This window comes from Humulus lupulus, chromosome 5 (assembly GCF_963169125.1).
Source record: "Humulus lupulus chromosome 5, drHumLupu1.1, whole genome shotgun sequence".
NCBI classification, from domain to species: domain Eukaryota; kingdom Viridiplantae; phylum Streptophyta; class Magnoliopsida; order Rosales; family Cannabaceae; genus Humulus; species Humulus lupulus.
The window spans coordinates 233,557,266-233,575,321 of record NC_084797.1 but is presented as its reverse complement, the minus strand read 5'-3'; the positions used below and the strand labels follow the sequence as shown (position 1 = coordinate 233,575,321).

The following is an 18,056-nucleotide window of genomic DNA, read 5'->3' as shown; positions in this document are numbered from 1 at the left end:
GCTTAGTTAGCAAGCCCTAATGTTTATCAATTTTTTTATGTTTAGAGTTATGATTTACCCTACCTCAGATATTAGACAGGGGACCTAGATGGGTTATCATATACTACTATGTGATCTATCCTACCACAGATATTAGATAGGGGACACAGATAGTTTATCACATGTCATAATGGCCATTAATATTGTAGTCCTATATGGTATACGTCTTTATAGTTGTATGTTTATAGTTTATGTTTATGTTTTATGCTTTTAGTAGATTTTCCTTGCTGGGCTTTAGGCTCATGCAACGACCCAACTATTCTAGACTTTGGACCATTAATAACTACTATACACAGACACCAATCTTAAGAAAACATACATATGAAATAACCATAACTTTATTATAAACTGTAAAGCAAAGGTTAAATACATAAAAATGCGGTTAGGATATGGGATTCCATTATTTGAAAATAAGATAGAACATAACTTAAATCTTAAAATTTGTTACAAAAAAAAATGCAGAAAATACATATAAAACATAATCTTAAAAGACTTAAACAACTTCATCCTCGAATTTTTCGCGCAGTCCACCGATTTCCATTTTCCCTCAATACACATTCCCAAGCTACCAAGAACCTTCCCGCTGCCATACTATTTTCCTGCACATATAAAACATAAAGGAATGAGCCTAATGCCCAGCAAGGAAAATCTACTACAAGCATGAAACATAATCATACACATAAACTATGAACATATATCAAATACTATAACACATATCATAATTCTAACCCATGTACATGGTGACTATTAGGGTTTGCTAACTAAGCAACTATAAGCCTCAAACTACAATGAGGTTTGTTAGTAAGCAACTATAAGCCCCAAAAACATAAAAGTGTTGGGGTTTGCTATATAGCAACTATAAGCCCCAAAACATAAAAGTGATAGAGTTTGCTATATAACAACTATAAGCCCCACACTGTAATGACTCAACTACTCTAGACTTTGGACCATTAATGAAAACTACACATAGACCCTAATCCTTAATAGATTTTACAAGTGAAAAGATCATAACTTTATTAAAACTTGTAAAAATGAAATGTTAAACTTACATAAAATTTAAGTTAGGATATGGGATCCCATTGTTTTAAAATCAAAACATAACATACTTGTAATTAAAAGAGAGTACATAAATAAGTGCGAAAAAATACACATAAAAACATAAGTAAAGACTTCATCCTCGAATCGAAACTCTCGGCTCTTTGAATCCATTCCACCTCAATACACATGCCCAAAACTACCAAGAACCTTTCCCGCCACTAAAGCTATTTTCCTGCACGTATAAACATAAAAGGAGTGAGCCTAATGCCAAGCAAGGAAAATCTAACACATAGACCATATACATAAATTTCATAAAGAAACGTAAAACATATCATAACACTTATGTCACATACATACTATAATGGCCATTATTACTTGGGGTCCCATAAACTAAACAAGTCATATGCCCATTAGATTATTGGGGCTTGCTAGCTAAGCAAGTCATATGCCCATAATCTATTTGGGGCTTGTTAGTTATATAGGTCATATGCCCAAGTCTACAAACATACTTAGCATAGCATATTACATAACATAAAATCATAAGATAACATATAAAATCATATAACACATAAATCCTATCATATTTTCCTTACTGAAATAACCGGGATATGAGAATTGATTTGGGACCTTGGAACACTCCTAAAAACCATTTATAATAGGGTGAGTATATTGAAGAAAAGGGATGAAAGTGATGAAGGAACTATACTATCAAAATATACTTACCAAAAACTTTGTGCTCAAGAACTTCCTAACCAAGAATAGGAATAAGGTTAGAATACTTAGTAGAAGACTATGAGAACTTTAAAGAAAATAATACAGAAATGGACTAGAGTTTGGGATACCTTGAGTACTTCTATGACCAATTTAAACCTTGAACCGAAATGCTATAAAACCTTACTTCCCAAGTGTTTGGTAAGCTTATAGTGATCAAGCTTATAATTCCCAACCCAAGTGTTTATACTCTCACACTAACCAAGCAACTTGCAGCCTCTGAACTTAGAGTAATAGATGAATAAATGGCTGGGTACTAGGTCCTATTTATAGAGTTTAGGAATGAAAAGATCTTCATTTAACTTGAATAAAAATAATGACTTTTTAAGTGAAAATCATTTGAATTATCGTTCAGCAGAGGCTGAAGACTCGTTCAGAAAGATGCTGGACTTATCAAGAGATTGAGGATTTGAATGAGAACGTTTTTGAAAACTTTCAAAAACACACTGAAGGAGGCGATATATCGCCTGGGCCATTATGCCCGAGGCAATCGTGCAACGTTTCGTGTTTTTCGTATCTTCGTACTGCGATATATCGCCCCCTATAGCTGCGGTATATCGGCATACGCTGAATATTTAAACACGAAATTACACATTTTTAGCTTAGTTTAAATTGAGTAAACAGCCTTGACTAAGCCCTCTAACGTTTTCAAAGCTGCTGACTGACTCTAGGGTATTCAAATTTTAACCTTAATAAATTTATTCCTCAAAATACTTAATCATTATTAAACCTATACATGACATGTGCTATTATCTTATTGGGTCTTATCTAAACCTTATAGTATAATAAATATTATCCTCAATAACAGTCATATTAATCAAACCTTAGGTTAAAATTAATATTCCTAAACTGTAGATTAAACTTAGAAAATCTACAAGTACTACTATGAGTGTCCAAATAAATCCTGGTCTGAACCATTAAATCCACAGTCATAAAGATAATACTATTATTACTATTATACTACTATCTAACTTAGCTATGTAAAGTTCTTGGACTCTACACACACATACATATATCATAACACATAAAGTCATACTATAGCATAATCATAACACTTTTATATAAACATAGCACATATCACATAAAAACTATCCTATTTTCCTTATCAAAAATACCGGGATGATGAGAACAAGATCGGGATTTTGGAACACTCCTAAAACCCATTAATAGAGAGGTGAGTATTCTAAAAGAGATGAAAGAATGAACTAAACCATCGAGAAGATACTTACCAATGAGAACCTCAAGTTCAAAGAACTTAGATGCCTAATCAAGAATAAAGAATACTGAGTTAGGATTTGAGTAGAGAAAAACTATAAAAACTAATGAAACAATACTGAAAGGAACTAAGAATAGGAATACCTTTGAAATTGTTATACCCGAACTACACCTTGATAACGATAAACACACTATGAACCTTACTTCCCAAGTGTTTGATAAGCTTAAGATGATAAAGCTTATAACCCCAACCCAAGTTTTTAACACTCTAAAGTAATGCTTGATGAATGAAGAAATGGCTGGGTACTAGGTCCTATTTATAGAGTTCAAGAATGAAAAGATCTTAATTTAGCTTGAATAAAATAATGGCTTTTTAATTGAAAAATATTTGAATAATCGTTCAGCAGAGGGTGAAGACTCGATCAAAAAGATTCTGGACTTATCAAGAGGTTAAGGATTAAAATGAGCTCGGTTTCAAAATTATTTGAAAATGCAGCCCTGGAGCTGATATATCGCCTGCCATAGGCGATATATCGCCTGGGCTCATATTCCCGAGGCTCGTCGAAGTGGTCGTGCAAAGTTACGTGTTTTTCGAATCCCCGTGTGGCGATATATCGCCCCCCAGTGCTGCAATATATCGGCATATGTTGAAATATTATACACGTAATTACACTTTTTCAGCCTAATTTGAATTGAGCAAACAGCCTTGACTAAGTCCTTTAACGATTTCAAAGCTGCTGGCAGACTCTAGGATTTTCAAATATTACTCTTAATAAACTTATTCCTCAAAAATACTTAATTTCTCATTAAACATACACATGACAAGTGTTAATATCTTATTGGGTTTATCTAAACCTTATAGTATAATAATTATCATCTTCATAATCAGTCATATTAATCAAACCTTAGGTTATAATTAATATTCTTAAACTATAGGTTAAACTTATAAAATCTACAAGTGTTGCATTGTTCTTCGTCCCACCAACCAAAGTAGTCACATCTTTTAGCCCCATATGGACATCGATAGAAAAGTTTATTTGGATTTCTCTTTGTCTCACTGATTTTCAGAACACATTTTCTTCCACATCTACATCTTCTATTTTTAAACCTTATACCATTGTTGCTAATTGATTTTCTACTGTATGAAGTCGTGGCAGAATATAGAAGAATAGAATAGACAGAAGAAGATCTGAGAGAATAACCAACCTACGACATTGAGAAGATGGAGGCTAAGAGATGCAGGCCTACGACATGGAGAAGAAGATGGGAAGAGAGAACGATATTAAGACCTAGAGCATGGAGAAGAAGATGAGAAGAGAGAACGTAATGCGAGAGAGACACAAATGTGCCCATTTGATTTAGGTTATTTTAAGAGATTTTTTCTTAAATATACATTTTTTTGTTTTTTTTTTAATTTTTAATGGTTCCTTTTTTTTTTTTTTAAATACACATTCAAATTTTCAAAAATACGATATTCAAAGTTTCATAATTACGAAAATACAATTTTTAAGAAAAACAACTAAAAATCAACTTGAAAATAACTCACTAGACCAACAAAAAAAAACTAAATATATATATATCATAACAACTAAATATCAACAAAAAAAAAATCTAAAAACAACGTGAAAATAACTTGAAAACAACACAAAAAAAGAAAAAAAAGATAAAACCGTAAAAATGTAAAAATTTCTTTAAAGCCGTAAAATTGAAAGGAAAAAAATGTTTGACCGTAAAAACATAAATTTTTAGCGAAAATTAGTATTTTATGTAAAAATTCCTTATTTTAATATACAATATTTATTTATTAAGTTTTTTTCTTTTATTATTATTTTAACAAGGTTAATTAATTCGAAAAATAAGACCTCATAAAAAACCAATTAATGAAGGGCAAGTCATTAAATAAAATTTGATGACCAAAATTGACCCGAAGATGCCAGTTTTAACTGATTCTCAAAATTCAGGGTACCAAACGAGTAATACTCGTAATAGATGGTACATAAACAAAACTTTGCCCAAATACAAAGTACTAAATGAGAAAATTCCCTACATTAAATAATATAATTTATGATCTAAACTGTTATCATATATTTTTTTTTTTTAAAAAAGAAAAAAAACCATAAACAATGTTTATGTTTAATTTTTCTTTTAATATGTTTATGTCATTCTTATGTATATATATATATATGACAATTATAAAATTTATAATTTATTTATTTGTTTAAAATTTATATGACAATTATAAAAACTTAATAAATATATTTAATCATTTTTAAAAAAATAAAATTAAACAAATGTGTATTGTACTTGTACCTAATATTTATATATATACCAACTAGTGTTGTAGTTGAATAGCTTTCGGATTTAACATCTGTTTTTTATAACTTCAAATAAAAACGACAATGAAAGCCAAGTCGTTTGAAAAACGATGGAAATGTAAAAGCTTGTTCTTTTTTGGAAGAGGCAGGCACCACTCGTGTGTTCCATAAATCATCCTTTAATTATTACTTTGAACAAAACAAAATTAAAAACTGCCTTAATACCATTAATAAAAGTTACATTCTATTGAAGTAACAGAATACTTTATTTATTACATATGTTTATATATATATATATATATATCCCTCTAAAAAGAACTTAAGTTGCAGACAAGTAGCATAGCTATACTAACTGTAGAATGCCCAAAGTCTTCTGATATAATCATATAATATATATATATATATATATATTTATTAAGACAACAGTATGTTATGTTGCACTCACATTTTGGATGGCAACTTGGACCGCTGCTCTTGGAATCTTGCTTTGGACTTGAAAAGGATTTTATGAACTTCATTAAAATGAGGACTTGTTGCACTTTTAGTACTCTCAATCCATTGCTGAACTTTCTTGTAAGGACCGAGAATGCGAATTCGATCCTTTTCGTCCAATACCTGTGTAGAACAAATTCATTTGTTCCATAAGTTCCCATTATATCCACCACAAGATGCATACAGAAGCTTAATTGTTAAATCTACAGTTGGTTTGGTATCCCAACTTTTTCTTCAAAACATGTTAATTTTATTTTATGAAACAGATTCCTCGCCTAATCCTACAGTATTTGAGAAAACGAAAAGGTAGCAAACCATAAGATTGATTGTTTGAGCTACCCATCTTGTGTTTGTTTCACAACATTTTGATCAAAACATACAGTTCTCAGCCACTCACCAAAATTTTTCTTAAAAAAAATCAAATTATATTTTGTAAGATTTAGTACTGTCTGATTACCTCAAGTTGCATAATTTCACAAACCAGGCTTAGATCTGCTATGGATGGTTGAAGGCCACCTAGCAAGTACTGGCCTTTCCCCTTGAGCCAAATGGACTCTATTTTTGACAAAGACGATGAAAGAATTTTCTCTGCTTCAGCAGCTGCTTGTGGATTCGGCGGAATGCCAAGGGCAGGCCCAAGAACAGTGTATAGAACATACTTGGCTGAAAAAGAGGCATCATTGAGAAAAGATTAACACTCCAACGGGGCATCAGGGTAACACTATGTAACATTTTTCAAGTATATGCCTACATATATAGTGAACTTCAATTAAAAAATAGTGAAAAACAAACACCACTTCAAGTAGAAAAATCAAATGGAGAAGAGTATGAAGCACCTGCACCAGGACGTAAGTTAGAGTGATGCCAATCCAATACTGAATTAATTTTAGCTCTCCTGAAAAGATCAGCAGGATACCTGAAATAATGAACATGGAAGAATCAGAAATGGGTTGAATATTATAAACATTAATAAGGAAAAAAATGTCACTTGTACACTTTTAGAAAAGATCTGCCACTCGAGATACACAATTAAAGAAATAAACATAACTAAACCAAGATGACATTAACAAACGAATGTTTTTAGCTAGAGAATTCAAATAATTCAACTCTGCAATGCAGGTATGTTATGGTTGCTGAACTTTTGTTATGCATGTCTAAAGGTATAGTGTCTATTGGACTTTGTGTGTAATTATTAAAAATTGTAAAGAAAAGCAAGAGAGCAAACATGCGTCCCTTTATTTGCTATATCATATATATTTAGATTTTTTCAATTTAATTTAATTCACAAGGCCTGGATTTTATATTTTTTGGTCAACAAGTACATACACAGCAACAGCTGCACCAATAATCCATAGGCATAAGTAAAGCCATTCTGTAATTCAACTTAGCTGCTATGGAACAATTCTAAGCACTTATTGTGAGAACAAAAAAATTACCACAAAAAAAGAAAAAAGAATAACAGAACATATGTTACCAGTGATCTGGGATTCCAGGATATACACAAGCAAGATAGATGAGAATTGCATGACTGCAAAAGAAGTTGAAAATGGAACAGGGTTAAGCAGGAAACTGAAAATGTGAAGAAAGGATCCAAGGAACAGCAAATTGATCATATTTGTATCAAACACTGAAAAAAAAATGCAACAAAAAAGAGTAGAAATTAACTATTCATATTTTAAACATGGTTTTTATCATTTGTGAGGAATATACATATAAATTATATGGGGAGTATAATAATAACAACAAGCATGAGTCTTCATCACCATTTTCATATAATGTGAAGTCAAATTTTTTATTTTATTTTTTTTTAAATCAACTTTTTTAAAAGAGAGAAATTGAAAATTTTAATATATGCAACGAAAAAAAAATTATTAAACACCAGAATGAAATAATTGGCAGATAAGGAACTAAAACAAACTCAAGAAAGACACAATGGCTTTCCTAATCACATGGTTCTTATACCTGCTTTCCAGTTCTAAATATGCTGCTACCCTATTATTATGATATCCCAAAAACATAATATAGCACCTACCTAGAGTCAAACTAGAATTAGTTCAAACAAAGAAAATTAGTAAAAAAAAAAAAGAATTACCTTTCAAACAGCTTAAATCTTCCGTCAACAATAGCAGGAACTTGTCCCATAGGATTTATTTCTGAAGTTACCAAAAAAAAGAAGAAGAAGAAGAAGAAGAAAATCTTGAGAATTATAGTGGAAAACCACCCCAAAGATCCTTTGTATCCACATTTTAAACTAGATAAAACCAGAACGCAATCAATGAAGTGAAAGAGATTCTACTAAGTACTAACTACAGAGGTTGATGATTATTACAATATGAAAAGGAAAATCTCTACTTTCAATTATATATACCTTTGAATTCAGGAGTTTGATGCTGGCGCTTCACTAAATCCACTTTGATTTCCTCAAAGTCAATCCCATTTACTCTGTACAAATTAAAAACACATATAAATCATCAAAATTTTAAAAACAAGAGAGTTTAACTTCTAAAAAAGAAAAGAAGAAGAAGAAGATTTACTTGCAGAAGATTAGAATAGCACGGGATGGTTGGGACATTCTATCTGAATATACTTTGAGCGTCATTTTTGCTTCAATCAATTTTCTGAGAATTTTTTAGTTGTTTTTATCCTTCGCTCTATCTGGTATGTAGAAAATCTGAGCTTGTCTTATTGCAGCAATTTAGGCTGGTCATAATACCTGGTCTGGCCCATATTTACAGGCCCATATTTATTATGAGGGAAGTTCACATGTTTATTGTAAAATATCAACAGAGAAGTATGCATAAATATGAAAAAATATATATATAGTTTATATATTTATGGGAAAAAATAATTATACAAAAAATTATAGTACGTTTTGAAAAAAAAAAGGTTTAAATTATGATAATTTTATAAATATAAAATATAAATTACCATAAATCTAATTACACAACTCTCTCTCCCTCGCAATATATCTCTTTTTTTTCTCCTTTCTTCCTCTCTCCCCCTCTATTCGGTTCCCCATCTCCGATCTCTGCCACTGCCCTTGACGGCGTCACACCTCGACCCTCTTCTTTTTCTTCTTCTTCTTTTTCACATCTGATTTTGTTATTTCAAATATGATTTTGCATTTCATATTTGATTTTTTTTAAATCTGTTTAAGTATTCATGTACTATGATACCTGATTCATTTTATTCATATCTGATTTTTTAGATCTAGCTATAACTAGTTACAATAATGATTAATTTAGATTCTTTTTGTTTAGATTTGATTTTTTTTTCACACCTGACTAAGTAACCAAGTACTATGGCGACTTTTTTTTTAGATCTGATTTTTTTTTCCAAACCTAGCTATAACCAGTTACGATTGTGACAAGTTTAGATTTTTTGTTTGGATCTTATTTTTTTCCAGGTCTGGCTAAGTAACCGATTACCATCGCAACTGGTTCTGTTTTTTTTTTCATATTTTTTTCAGACCTAGTTGTAACTAGTTACCTTCACGATCAATTTAGTTTATTTTTTTCATATCAGTTTTTTTTAAATCTCGCTAAGTAACCAGTTACAATTCAGTTGATATTTTGATAATGGTACATTACTAAAAAACTTAAAATTATTTTTATAGTTGTAACCAATTACTACAACACCACTTAAAAAATAAAACTAATTTTTATAGTTGTAACGAGTTACCACACATCACTAAAAAAAAGTTGACAGTGGCATACTATTACTATCGCAAAAAAAAATCAAAATTATTTTGATAGTGGTAATCAATTATTGTAGATAAAATGTTGATTTAAGAAGATAAAAAAATGGAATAAAAGAAGAAGAAATGAGAATAAAAAGTATGATGATGAATGTCTTAGTTTTTTCTTTCAGATAATTATGTAAAAAAAATATTTTATAAAATATGAATGATAAAAATAATATCAAAACATATCAAAACTAGCTACTGAAAATGTATAAAAGATAAAATATGGTATACAAATAAATTTTTACATATATATGGGGAAAAACTCACATAAAAATGTAAACTAAAAAAATTATGCCATAAAAAACTTAAGGAAAAAAATTCTCATATTTTTCTAAGTTTAAGAAAAAAAATTATCATATTTGGTGTAATTTCATCAATAAAATAAGGGAAATACTAAATTGGTACCTATATTATAAAGAATTATTTGATTGGACCTTATGTTTTGTTAAATGATATTTTAGATCATGTTTTTTGAAAAACATATCAAAATAGTACTCTGAACTAAATTTGAGTCAAGATATTTTTTAATATGACAAACATACCGTCGCATATAATATGAAAATATTAGTTCGTCACAGAAAGAAATTAAGTGACCATAATCGAGTTTAGGGTACGGTTTTGATATGTTTTGAAAAACATAAAGTACAAAATATCATTTAATAAAATACATGGTCTGATTGGGTAATTTTAAAAAATAGAGAGGTCAATTTAGTATTTTTCCAATTAAATATTAGATAATCTTCAACAAAATTAATTAATAACTTTTATCAAGTGTTTTTTTTTAAGGGAAATTTGATAAATCATGCTTACATTAGCTTAATAATTAAAATTTGAACCAAAGTTAACCACTATATGATACAAATGCTCATTTTTCATTTAATACCAAAAATACCCCTCTCATAACACCTTTCCTCTCTACCTCTCTTCACCATACATTCTCTCTCACTCTCTCTTCACCATACGTATTACACACAAGATTTTCATACTAAAATCTTGCAAGAAAGATACACATTCGGGCATTGTGGATTGTTTGAGGAGAAACACCAAGCTTTGTGTTATTTTTGCTCATAGTGAAGAGATTAAATGGGTAAGTGATTTTCTTTGATTTTTGTTGTTGTTGGTTGTTTTTATGATTTAGAATGTTGTTTAGATGTTGGATCTGTAGTTTGTTGGTATTTTTTGCTGTTTTTTGGGTGAAAATTACAGTTCTGTGAAAATCTGCGTTTTTTTTTTGTTCCCTGAGTTTTTTTCTAAATGTCCGATAGTGTCCGATAGAGGTCCGATTCGGGCACGATAGTTGTTGAGTTTCAAGGTTAAGGATGAAGTTCTGATGGCAACCCGATGGTTGCCCGATAGTTTTGGTTACCCGATGGTCATAAAGGTACGATGGCTACCCGATGGTTGCCCGATTATTATTTTGAATCTATACGCCCTTTAAGTACGATAATGGATCGATAATAGTCCGATATATGCCCGATTTTTGTTTTTAAGCTACTGCGGACCTAATAGTACGACGGTACACGATGGTACCCGATACTTGCCCGATAGTTGTTTTAAATGATCAAAAAAATAAATAAAACTTTGCCCGATACTGCCCGATATGGCCCGATACTGGTACGATGCTAAAAAATGCCGAACTAAATTTCGACATTTTGTTGCCATTTACTGATTTTTTTTTTCTTTGTACATGATAGGGTCAACTTTGTTCACGTACTTGATGTATAATGGTGTTTGGGAGCGTGAAGGTAGAGATTGGGTTTTTAATGGAGCCGAAAATTTAACGTCCGAGTTGGAGAAGGACATAACTTACTCACAACTTGTTGAAGTTTTGTACTCAGAGCTGGAGGTTGACAAAGTGCAGTATGACCTGAAATTAGAAGTGAATTATAAGTACATGAAAGGGTTAATGTATCGGCATGAACTTATAAGGAATAACAAGGGTGTAAACTTATATTTGTCAATGCTTTTGAAGAAGCCAGATGAATTTGTTCCCCTTTTTGTGACTTTGGTGGAGAAGAATATCATTGTTGATCGTAATCCTCCACCAAATACTGTTAAGGATACTCGTAGTGAGGTTGGGACTTATGTTCCAGAAACAAATCCGGAGGTGCTGGTAGCCACTACTGTACCTGAATCAAACATTTTCATACCGACAGTTGATCATGTAGCACATATGCCATTTCATGATGATTTTCCTGATTGTCCTGACCCTGAAGATGATTTTGAGGGCAATGACGATTTTCCTGATTATCCTGAACCTGATGCTGATTTTGATTGCAATGATGATGTAAGAGACAACCAAGAAACAGAGGTCCGTTCTCAAGCTTTGAACCTTAGTCCACTGTCGTACCAAATACAGAGGCAAACAACATGTAGAAGTAGACCCCGTAGAGAAGATCGCCAAACACCTGGTACTAGTAGTAGTCGTCCAGACGGAACAAATGATGCTAGAGAATTTAGTGATCCACTCTCTTCTTCGACATATTATAGTAAATTCAAAGCTCAGATATTTACAAGAGAAGACATTGAGGATAATAGTCACTATATATCTATGGGTGGCACATCGGGCGGGGAGATTCATTTAGGAAAGTTTTTCAGAGACAAGGAACATTTAAAGAAGATTGTTGGCTTGTTTGCAATGAAGAAGGGATTCGACTTTATAGTTAAGAAGTCTCGTACTGATGTTTGGTACATTACATGCAAGGATCCTGATTGTGGGTGGAGGTTAAGAGGGAAGAAGAAGCAACTTTCTAACATGTTCGAGGTGACAGCATTTGAAAATGTACACACATGTTCCCTCGATGTTCGAAAAAAAGATAATCGTCAAGCATCACCTTTGGTAGTTGTCGAATTGAACAAGGATAAATTCTCAGTTAACGGTTCAGATTATTTAGCCTCCAAAATAAGAGAAGATATGAAGAATTCTTTCGGGATCGAAATGAGTTATGAGAAGGCTTGGAGATGCAGAGAGAAGGCACTCCACATAGTTAGGGGTACGCCTGAAGCTTCATATTCGAAGTTACCTGGGTATTTGCACATGCTGCAGTTGAACAATCCCGATTCCATTACTGATTTCAAGGTAGACGAGGGTCGCTTCAAGTATTGCTTTTTTTCTCTGGGTGCTTGTAGGCGGGGATTCAAGTTTTGTCGACCTGTTATATGTATTGATGGGTCCTTCTTGAAAACTAGGTATGGTGGCCAAATGTTGTGTGTCGTGGCATTGGATTCAAACAGCCACATATTTTCGATTGCTTTCGCAATAGTTGACAGTGAGAACCACGACTCTTGGACCTATTTCATGAGGAAGTTGAAACAAGCGATTGGTGATGTTGAGAACTTAGCATTCGTATCGGATAGGCATCAAAGCTTGTTCATGCTTTGGAACTTGTCTTCCCTGATGCACCCCACGGCGCATGCTACCACCACATTATTATGAACGTGGCTAGCAAGTTCAAGACTGATTGCTTCACGGATCATATTTACAGGTGTGCATACTCGTATAAGAAGACAGATTTTGAAAGAGAATTTGATAAGATAAAAGCAATGGATGTTGTTGTTGCACTATATCTTAAGGGCATTGGATTTGAAAGATGGGTTCGTGCGTACTTTCCGGGGGACCGTTACAATGTAATGACAAGTAATTGGGCTGAAAGTTTCAACAACAAAACTAAGGACGCAAGAGCCTTCCCAATCACTGCTTTTGTTGAATTCATCAGGTTTACTATTCAAACATGGTTTGCTACTCGAAAGGAAAACGCTGAAAAGTGTAGCATGACTCTATCACCAGTTATGGAGGGGGACTTGTCATGTCAATTTGAGAAATCTCGGTTCTTAAGCGTCGATAGAGCTGGACCTTATACATTTAATGTCCACCCCGGAGGAACAGTTCAGAGCAGTGGTATAGTTGATATGGAGGCACGAACATGCAGTTGCGGCCTATTCCAAATCATGAAGATTCCTTGTCCACATGCATGTGCTGCTGCTCAAGAACGAAATATTAGCATGTACGCATTGTGCTCTCAATATTACACAAGAGAGTGTTGGAAGAGCATATATGAGGAGACAATTATTCCAGTTGGTGATGAGGATGATTGGGAATTGCCTGAAGACATTAAGAACATCCAAGTTGGAGTACCGATGAGAAGAAACCTGTAGGCCGACCGAAGAGGCAAAAGGTCGGACGAATTAGGAAAAATCGATATCCTTCTAATGGAGACAAGGTTGTGATACAACGATGTTGTAGCAAGTGTGGTGGTAAAGGGCACAACAAAGCGTCTTGCAAGTACCAAGGTTAAATTGTTTTGTTTGTATTCTAGTTGACCTATTATGTTTTATTTCTACTTGAACTAGTAATATTTGTTATGTGCTGGATTTTGCAGGTTTTTTCTGTTTTTTTCTCCATTATGAAACTCTTAAATATGTAATAATCCAGTGTTAGTCCGATAGTGCATGATGCTGGTACGACAATGCACGATATCGTTTGTTGTATGATTATTTAAATGTATCTTACAATATGGTACAACGTTGCTCGATGTAGTAAGATAGTTAATGTACGACATTAGGGTACGATAATGTACGATATTGGTCTGATAGTGGTACGATGGTATGGTTTCAGTACAGTTTCGTGAAATTTGTGAGACATGTGAGGGTACGATAGAGTACGACAGTGATCGATGATAGTACGATTGCAAAGATTAAACACATTAAAATGTAGTAATTACAAAAAGAGCAATCAAAAAAATTATACAATTAAAAAAAAATTAAGACCGTTCAACATAAGTTTTGGTAGAATAAGTCTACACACCACCTTTGCCTAAAAAATTTCATATTATTGTCAGTTACATTATCAAATGGTAGTTGTAGAAGCTTATGTTCAATATGCTCAATTATGTAACATCCGCAATCTCCACGGCATTAGAAAATAAACAATAATTTAATAAAGTTTTGTAATTAAGAAATAATAATTAATATGTGATATTTAATAAAGTTCACCTGGATTTTGTTTGCGGTACGAATACACGTGGAGTAAGTTTCCAATCGAAGGGTCTGACCTGGCTCTCTGAAGCTGTCAACTGAGGCACGAGTATAACGTCATGGTTCTCAAATAAACTGGACTGTCGCAAGACCAACGGGAAAATGGTACATCAGTCAACCATCAAACTGATCAAATCGTTTTTGGAAATTGATCCAATACTGGAGTCAAAGATGTTGAACATCCACCCATTCAGGTCTGCCTCTATAGCTACCCAATGCAATTGGTCTTTCAAGATGAGGGCAAAATAAATTAACTCCTTGTTCTGCCAACTCGGTAAGAACTGGATTGCATCACCCCTAACCAGGTCCAATATACTGTCATCCCAACTAAAGCTAGAGTAGTCAGAACCTGGAAAAGCGTCCCACTGAGCCTTCAATGATTCGGGAAAAATTGTAGGCATAACAACACAGTTCTGAGGGTACACGTCAGGATAAAATTGTAGACGCCTCCTCATGAGATGGAATGCTGCATCTAAATGCTATATTAAAGGAAAATTAAGTCAGTAACCACATTATCGTACCAAAATAAATAAACAAAAAACTATCAGACATGAATATAGTAACTATCGTACCCCAATCGTACAATAATCGTACCCCAATCGTACATGAATATAGTAACTAAATAACAACAATAAAACCTTCTATCGTACCCCTATCGTGCTAATGTCATACCATCATCGTACCTTTATTGCAAAAACTACAGTATTATACACCATTGTACCCACTAACGTCCCACTGTCGTATCATTGACAAAGTAAGTTAACAATTTGAAACTAACTATTATCGTACTACCATCATACCTATATCGTCCCACTACAAATTCTAAAATTACGATGTTAATAGTAACTACTTAACAAATTATATCGTACCCACATCGTGCTAATGTCGTACCATCATCGTACCCATTATGGAAATAACTACAGTATTGCACACTATCGTACCCACTATCGTAATACTGTCGTACCACCATCGTACCATTGACAATATAAACAGTTTATAATTTGATACTTATAATTATCGTACTACCATCGTACACCAATCGTACCTATATCGTACCACTACATATAGAAACATTTAAATAAATTTTCAACATTCTTCAATTATGAAGTTATAGAAAACTTACAGAGTCAGAAAGTCATGTCCTTGGAGTATGCAGTTTCAGGAACCAAGCAGCATCATGTGTCCCTGAGAAGCATTCCCTCAGATATTTATTCCCAATGGTGCCAAGCAACCACTTGTGAAAGGTCATAAGTAATTTACCATCAACAACCCTCAATGGATCCACATTCATTGCTGTCTTCGATTTCTTATTCCTTTTCTTCATTGCAGTGTACTCATCGAACCACCTAGGCCTCTTTCTTTCTCTCCTCTTCTCCGGTGCTGGTGGAGCTATGTCTAAGAATTGTACTTCAGAATCTTCAGTATCTCCGATTACAGTAATTTGCATATCCTCTGGTGTGCGAAAAATGTGATCATCTACATCATCAGGTCTATAATCGTTAGGGAGAATGTCTTCATCTACAGGAGACTGAGGGCCTTCTTCAGTGGACTGAGGCTGTGGATCTGGAGCTGGCCTACTAAGATCTTCCATCATTGTCATCAGCTTCTGCAATTGACCCAAGATCTCGGACTGACCTTTAATAAGGGCACTTTGTTGCCCTTCATCCTTTTCCAACCTGGCCAAAATCATAGAGTAGCCTGGTTGCTCAGCTTGGGAGGAGGTGCTGGCATGAGGTGCTGATGGGGGAACCTCAGGTGCCTCAGGTGCTGGAGGTGGTGGAACCTCCTTAAAAATATTTGCTACTTCTGCTTGCTCAGCTAACTTTTCAGCCTGGCTCTGTAAGGCTTCCTGTGTTGGCTGTCCATCGGCACCCACCTCTAGTTCCTCTAGCCCCATGTCCACATAGAATGGGGCTTCATTGTCTGTAAGGGTCCTCACATACTGTTCTTCAGCAGGTCGGGGACACAAGTAGGGGTATACTGTCAACTGCCACAAAAAACAATGAATATTTAGATTAGAAAGTAAAACAATATAAAAAATAAGTAATTGTCATCGGTGAACAATGGTAACCTATCGTACCCCAATCGTACCACAATCGTACCATATCGTACCTATATCATGCAATTATCGTACCCATATCGTACCCATAACATAACAATATCGTACCCATATTGAACCAATATCGTACTACTATCATGCCCAAATCGTACCCCTACAGTAAGGGAGAATTACTTGCTAACTATCGTACCATCATCGTACAACATCGTACCAATATCGTACCTCTACAACTACATTAATAAAGAATACATATCGTACCCCAATCGGACCATCATCGTACCCTTAGCTAGTTTTCAAACAATTGACAAAAAACCACAAAATAACCCCACAATCGTACTCAAATCGTACCCTATCGTATTCCTATCGTGCAGTACCCATAGAATTGCATATCTAGAAAAAAATATAGAACATTCAAAATATTTAAAAAGTAAAGTAAAAGCTCACCTTTTTGGCAAACAATTTAATAAGTTGCTCTTTGTGTATCTCTACTTTCTCCTTGCTCTGCCAGTTGATCATTCTTGGAATGCCTTGGCCCAATCTCACAGCATAATCCTGACCCAACTCAATGATGGACTCAAAAGCCCAATACTGCAATGCTGCAGCATATCCATATATAGAGTACTTGGCCTCCTTCTGAGTCTTTCCTTTCTCAATCTTCTTCTGTAAATGCTTCTTCATTTCTACAAAGTCTTTTTGACAAGTTTGTAACAACTTCTGGTATGATATCTATCCCCACGGGTATTGGAAAAAGAATTCAACATCATCTACCATCTTCAGCATGTCAGTCCAAACCATCAACTTCTCCTCACAACCTTTCAAAACACCCTCTACTAATAAACACAAACCCATCTTGTACACATCATCAACTATTTGATAACTCTCAAAAGTTTTGCGCAGTTGCCCTATGCTCACTGGGGAATGACCATTGAAGTACTCAAAAATCAATCGATCTGAAGTGGTCTTCGCTTTAATCTCAGCTGCAGACGGTTCGGCCTCGAAATTTAAACCAGTAACTAAAGCGAACTCCAATTGGCTAAATCTACATCGTTTTTTCCCAATATAAAACTGGACTTCGTCAGTCTTCTCTCCTCTGAATTTGTGCAACAACAACTGATGGACTAAGGCACCAGAAAAATTTAATGGTTCCGCCATGAAGAACTGTTTGAAAGGGGATTCCTTCACCCTATCCAATAAACCACACTCACTAAATTTTGCTTTAATCTTTGGAAAGTACCAACAGCCGCGCCAAGTGATACGTCCTGTAAAATGTTCTTCTACTGGAACTATCAGTTGTGGAGGTCTTAAATTCTGCATAAAACAAATAAATACCCAATTAAATAGAATAACA

General features: G+C 33.8%; 1 protein-coding gene across 3 annotated transcripts; it reads right to left on the bottom strand.

Moving 5' to 3' along the window:
* Nucleotides 1-366: 366 nt before the first annotated feature.
* LOC133778397 (glutathione S-transferase T1) lies at nucleotides 367-8,562 on the bottom strand. Of its 3 annotated transcripts, XR_009869098.1 has the most exons (9): nucleotides 8,405-8,562; nucleotides 8,239-8,312; nucleotides 7,963-8,023; nucleotides 7,345-7,398; nucleotides 6,707-6,786; nucleotides 6,328-6,533; nucleotides 5,824-5,993; nucleotides 1,188-1,309; nucleotides 367-638 (listed from the first exon to the last, which is right to left on the bottom strand). XR_009869098.1 is itself a non-coding variant. In XM_062218303.1 (8 exons), the coding sequence occupies exons 1-8, from the start codon at nucleotides 8,467-8,469 to the stop codon at nucleotides 1,255-1,257; spliced, it is 765 nt and encodes a 254-aa protein (XP_062074287.1). In that variant the 5' UTR covers nucleotides 8,470-8,562; the 3' UTR covers nucleotides 1,035-1,254. The 3 variants fall into 3 exon arrangements, 2 of the variants coding, with proteins under 2 accessions (XP_062074287.1, XP_062074288.1); XM_062218303.1 differs by lacking the exon at nucleotides 367-638 and having other exon boundaries at nucleotides 1,035-1,309; XM_062218304.1 differs by lacking the exons at nucleotides 367-638; nucleotides 1,188-1,309 and adding an exon at nucleotides 4,331-4,352.
* Nucleotides 8,563-18,056: the final 9,494 nt, after the last annotated feature.

Coding starts and splice junctions, on each gene's coding strand:
- LOC133778397 (XM_062218303.1), bottom strand. CDS start 8,469: ATGACGCTCAAAGTATATTCAGATAGAATGTCCCAACCATCCCGTGCT. Junction 7,399..7,962: donor AGATTTAAGCTGTTTGAAAG/GTAATTCTTTTT, acceptor CTTCTTTTGCAG/TCATGCAATTCTCATCTATC. Junction 5,994..6,327: donor GTGAAATTATGCAACTTGAG/GTAATCAGACAG, acceptor TGTTCTACACAG/GTATTGGACGAAAAGGATCG.